Source organism: Sinocyclocheilus anshuiensis, unplaced genomic scaffold (assembly GCF_001515605.1).
Source record: "Sinocyclocheilus anshuiensis isolate Anshui unplaced genomic scaffold, SAMN03320099.WGS_v1.1 scaffold2272, whole genome shotgun sequence".
Classification (NCBI taxonomy): domain Eukaryota; kingdom Metazoa; phylum Chordata; class Actinopteri; order Cypriniformes; family Cyprinidae; genus Sinocyclocheilus; species Sinocyclocheilus anshuiensis.
This window is the reverse complement of record NW_015544256.1, coordinates 4117-8908: the sequence shown is the minus strand read 5'-3', so window position 1 is coordinate 8908 and position 4792 is coordinate 4117. Positions and strand designations below refer to the sequence as shown.

The window sequence follows — 4792 nt, the reverse complement described above, 5'->3', positions numbered from 1 at the left end:
GGGGGTGTGTTCACGGTGTGTGTGTGTTCACTGCTGTGTGTGTGCACTTAGGATGGGTTAAATGCAGAGCACTAATTCCGAGTATGGGTCACCATACTTGGCCTCACTTCACTTCACTTTAATCTATAGCGTAATTCTGACCCTTTTGGCTTGCCATACTTTAAAGCCAACGAGCACCATGTTGCGGTCCATGACGGCAAGAACCCCCTCAACATCTGGTAACACTCAGGCTTCCGATGATAGCGGCTCAGATGTGGAGTTAACAGCTGAAGTCTGTCTGCACTGGACGCGACAAAGCCAGCATTAAAAATCATTTAATACGTCATAAATAGAACGAGGCATCAGTTTACTGTCGGGTAAAAACCGTGTCGTGTCGCATTCAGTGCAAACAGTCACTGATTATAATGGTTTCTATAGTATTTTGTCACACTGCTCGCGTCCAGTGTAAACACGGTACACCTAGTTATCTATTGTGGTAATTTGCAGGTCATGTCAAAAAGTTGTTGGTTTAGATAAATAGCTGTATTCTGTACGTTTGACTCGAGTACGATGACTTTCTTCCAAATACGATAATTTTGAGCTTCTGGTACAATACTTGGACATTTCCAATCTGGCAACACTGACTCACATACTGTGCATAAGCTCATATTTCTGCGCATTATATGTAATTTCATGAACTGTCGACAGATGTTTTATGAACGTACCAAATAAAGTATCATTCTTAGTCAGAGTTGGAGTTTCTTTATTAGTGTTTACTATATATACAGTGGGAGAATCAGCCCCCTTTAACTTAATCACGTTGTTGCTTTGCAGCACATCAAAGGCAGCGAAGGATACATCTATGCTGCCTTCAAAATTCGATCAGAAGAAGGTACCTCCGGAGACAGGAAGTAAAGCAGAATTTGGATTCTGACGTGCCTTGATGCCTTCCTGCCTTGGAATGCTGCCTCCGAAGGCAGCATTTTAGATTTTTCGGACGCAGCCTGAGTGTTGCATTTTTCTCCATTCAAAACTATGGCTCTAAATAAGTATATACTCATACACGAAATCGGCTCATTACAGACACTCTAAATGCGCTCGTGCACACCTCAGAGTGTGCTAAGAATGCAGGAGGGTGCCCTGCTTTGAAGCCAACAAGCACTATGTTGCGGTCCATGACGGCAAGAACCCCCTCAACATCTGGTAACACTCAGGCTTCCGATGATAGCGGCTCAGATGTGGAGTTAACAGCTGAAGTCTGTCTGCACTGGACGCGACAAAGCCAGCATTAAAAATCATTTAATACGTCATAAATAGAACGAGGCATCAGTTTACTGTCGGGTAAAAACCGTGTCGTGTCGCATCCAGTGCAAACAGTCACTGATTATAATGGGTTCTATAGTATTTCGTCGCACTGCTCGCGTCCAATGTAAACACGGTACGCCTAGTTATCTATTGTGGTAATTTGCAGGTCATGTCAAAAAGTTGTTGGTTTAGATAAATAGCTGTATTCTGTACGTTTGACTCGAGTACGATGACTTTCTTCCAAATACGATAATTTTGAGCTTCTGGTACAATACTTGGACATTTCCAATCTGGCAACACTGACTCACATACTGTGCATAAGCTCATATTTCTGCGCATTATATGTAATTTCATGAACTGTCGACAGATGTTTTATGAACGTACCAAATAAAGTATCATTCTTAGTCAGAGTTGGAGTTTCTTTATTAGTGTTTACTATATATACAGTGGGAGAATCAGCCCCCTTTAACTTAATCACGTTGTTGCTTTGCAGCACAAAGATAGCTATATCCTAAGGGTCTTTTGAAAGGCTCGTAGACCAAGATAAACCATATACAGCTAGCCTCATATATCCAGGTAAGAGCTTCTTTCAAATCTGCTTACAATCCTAGCAGGGGAGATAGCACTCTCTAAGCGAGGGCTCAAAGGAGACCGCTACTTAAAAACCTTGCACGTGCCTCAAACAGAGGGCTTACAATGACTTACAAAGATACAAAAATATGAGTCCATAATCCATAATAACTCTTCCTGCAGTGAAAGAGTGCATCTGCTGTTGTCTCTCGCATCAAAATCCAGACACATATGTGTTTAGAGCTGTTTAAACGCTGCTTGATCTGTGCAGATTTCTCTCCTGATTCACATCAGAACACTTTTCACTGGAGGAAGCGTTTTAGTTAAAAACGTCTTAATGCTGGATTTGTTTCAGCTTTTGTCTTCTCCAGATGTTAACTGATGGACTGGAGTGCTGTGGATTACAGTAATAACGCTGTGAATAATGCTCAGTTTCTCACACAGAGCGATGGTTGGGCTTCACAGGGATTCATTCTGTGTTGCCCGATGGGCTTTTTTGTCTCTCAAAGTGCCGGCAGCCATTGACTTGCATTATAAGAACCATCAGATCTTCCTCACTGCTGTACTGTAGGGATGTTCTGGTTTGTGGCTGAGTGACGGCTGTGTCCCAGCAGAGCACACTCACACTCTCTGCTAGCACCTCTGGCTCTGAGCGTCCTCTGCTAGCACCTCTGGCTCTGCGCGTCCTCTGCTAGGACCTCTGGCTCTGAGCGTCCTCTGCTAGCACCTCTGGCTCTCTCAGCTCCGCTCAGTGTTTCTGAGCGACAGACTCAGCGTCTCCATCATCACAGACTCCTAGCGGCTCGTCTGCTGCTCGCTCTACATTTATAATAAACACTCTAAATGCACTGTGTACTCATGTAGAGTATGAATTATATGAGGTTATTTTGTCATTCATAATCAGAGTCTGATAGCTCCTCCCCCTTCATTATGTAATTAAAGCTGCGGCAGGTGAGTGCATCAAGTGTTTAACACGCCACACTCAGTTTTTTCTGTAAGTGCATCATCCGGATGCTCCCGGATGGTCTACTACTTCCGGTTAGAATTCGAAGTGCAGATTCGTCACACTCTAACGGCTAATATTACCCACAAGACATTGCGCGGTGGACGAGGATTCGATTAGAACTACAAACACGCATTAAAGTGTTATAAACTACAAACATGGCGGATATGCGAGACCGACGGACTGGTAGAGAAAGGGGTTTGAGTGATAAATAATCCAAATCTAACTTGTTGAATAAAAATATTTATTTAATGTTATCAGCGTTAAATTCCATTTGCAGCAACACTGTGAACTTTATAACGACACGTTTGGTCATTAACTTTTAAATTCACACACATAAGCAGAGTTCTGGCCTTAAAAGACCCGCGACTGGATCAACGTGCCTCTTCATTTCTCTCCACTACGGTAGGAACGAAATATGGATAATGTTAACTGTGACTAACTTAGATGATTGACAGAGCAGTTTAAACTGTGCCAGGTGCTCGTAACTAAGCAACAGAGCGCCGTTAAAGGTGCAGTTATGACGAAGGAGTTTATCCCAACGCTTGCATAGGCTACTATTCTGCTGCACACTCAAGAGTATGTACTTATTCTTCACCAAAAGAGTGTATACATCTGTTCTGGGAACAGCGAGCGCGGGTAACTATGGTAACTGCGGTCTGCCGACGCGGCCGCCGTAGCCCGTGCGCGGAAACCCCGCGCCATCAGAAGAGCGACAACGCAGCGGAAGACACACAAGATGGCGGCGATCGGCGGATAGACGAGCATTCGCGCAAACACTCCGACGATTCGGTGCTGAACTGAGAGATAATCGCGACCCGAGGGATGATGAGGCTGACCGCGCGGCTGCTGCAGGGACTGCTCGGGACGGCGCGAGGTTAACCGGTGTAGGTACGCTAGGTGACTGAGGAGAAGTTAACGGTAGTGCTGTGACAGAAACGCCCGGCTCTCGGCTAACGTTAGATTCGGCTCATTTAGTGCGGCTTAGGATGAGCGGCGGGCGTCAGCGCTAGTTCCGCTGGTGACGATGAGCGACACCCGGCGGCGCGTCAAGCTGTACACGCTGAACGAGGAGCGGCAGTGGGAGGACCGGGGCACGGGGCATGTGTGCTGCTCCCTCACCGACAGCCTGAGGGTCACCGGCGAGGCGGACGGTAAGAGCCGCTTCTCTCCTCCTCCGTTGAGTTCAGTGTGATGAAGGAGCTCTGATGAGCTGTGTCTGGGCTCTTCTGCAGGCTCTCTGCTGCTGGAGTCCACCATCCAGCCCGGCACCGCCTATCAGAAGCAGCAGGTGAGTTCAGCAGCTTCACTGGGGCTCCGCCGCAGGGGCCCGGGGTCTTGACCGCTGTGCCGTCTGTCTCCCCAGGACACGCTCATCGTCTGGTCCGAGGCGGAGAACTGTGACCTGGCTCTGAGCTTCCAGGAGAAGGCGGGCTGTGACGAGCTCTGGGAGAAGATCTGTCAGGTGGGTCTCTCTCTCTGTGGGATGGATGGTGCTGGGTCCCGTTGATGATGAGCGTGTGTGTGGTGTGCAGGTGCAGGGCAAGGATCCGTCTGGCCACGCTGTTGGAGGTGATGTTCTCCGACGACTGCATCATGGACGTGGTGGGCTGCCTGGAGTACGAGCCGGCGCTGCTGCAGCCCAAGAGCCACCGCCAGTTCCTCACTGAGACGGCCCGCTTCAGAGAGGTGATCCCCATCAGGGACTCGGAGCTGCGGCAGAAGATCCACCAGACCTACCGCGTGCAGTACATCCAGGACATCATCCTGCCCACACACTCCGTCCTCGAGGACAACTTCCTGTCCACGCTGTCCTCCTTCCTCTTCTTCAACAAAGTGGAGATCGTCAGCATGCTGCAGGTGTGTGTGAGTGTGAGTGTGTGTGTGTGTGTGTGTGTGTGTGTGTGTGTGTGTGTGTGTGTGTGAGTGTGTGTG

At 48.0% G+C, this 4792-nt stretch overlaps 1 protein-coding gene across 1 annotated transcript; it reads left to right on the top strand.

Annotated features, from left to right (window-relative positions):
• Positions 1-3558: 3558 nt before the first annotated feature.
• LOC107697987 (serine/threonine-protein phosphatase 4 regulatory subunit 3B-like) lies at positions 3559-4760 on the top strand (the record flags this gene model as incomplete). Its single annotated transcript, XM_016498896.1, has 4 exons — positions 3559-4011; positions 4093-4148; positions 4224-4366; positions 4399-4760. Coding segments are annotated over exons 1-4 (688 nt in total), but the record flags the coding sequence as incomplete, so codon positions are not given.
• Positions 4761-4792: the final 32 nt, after the last annotated feature.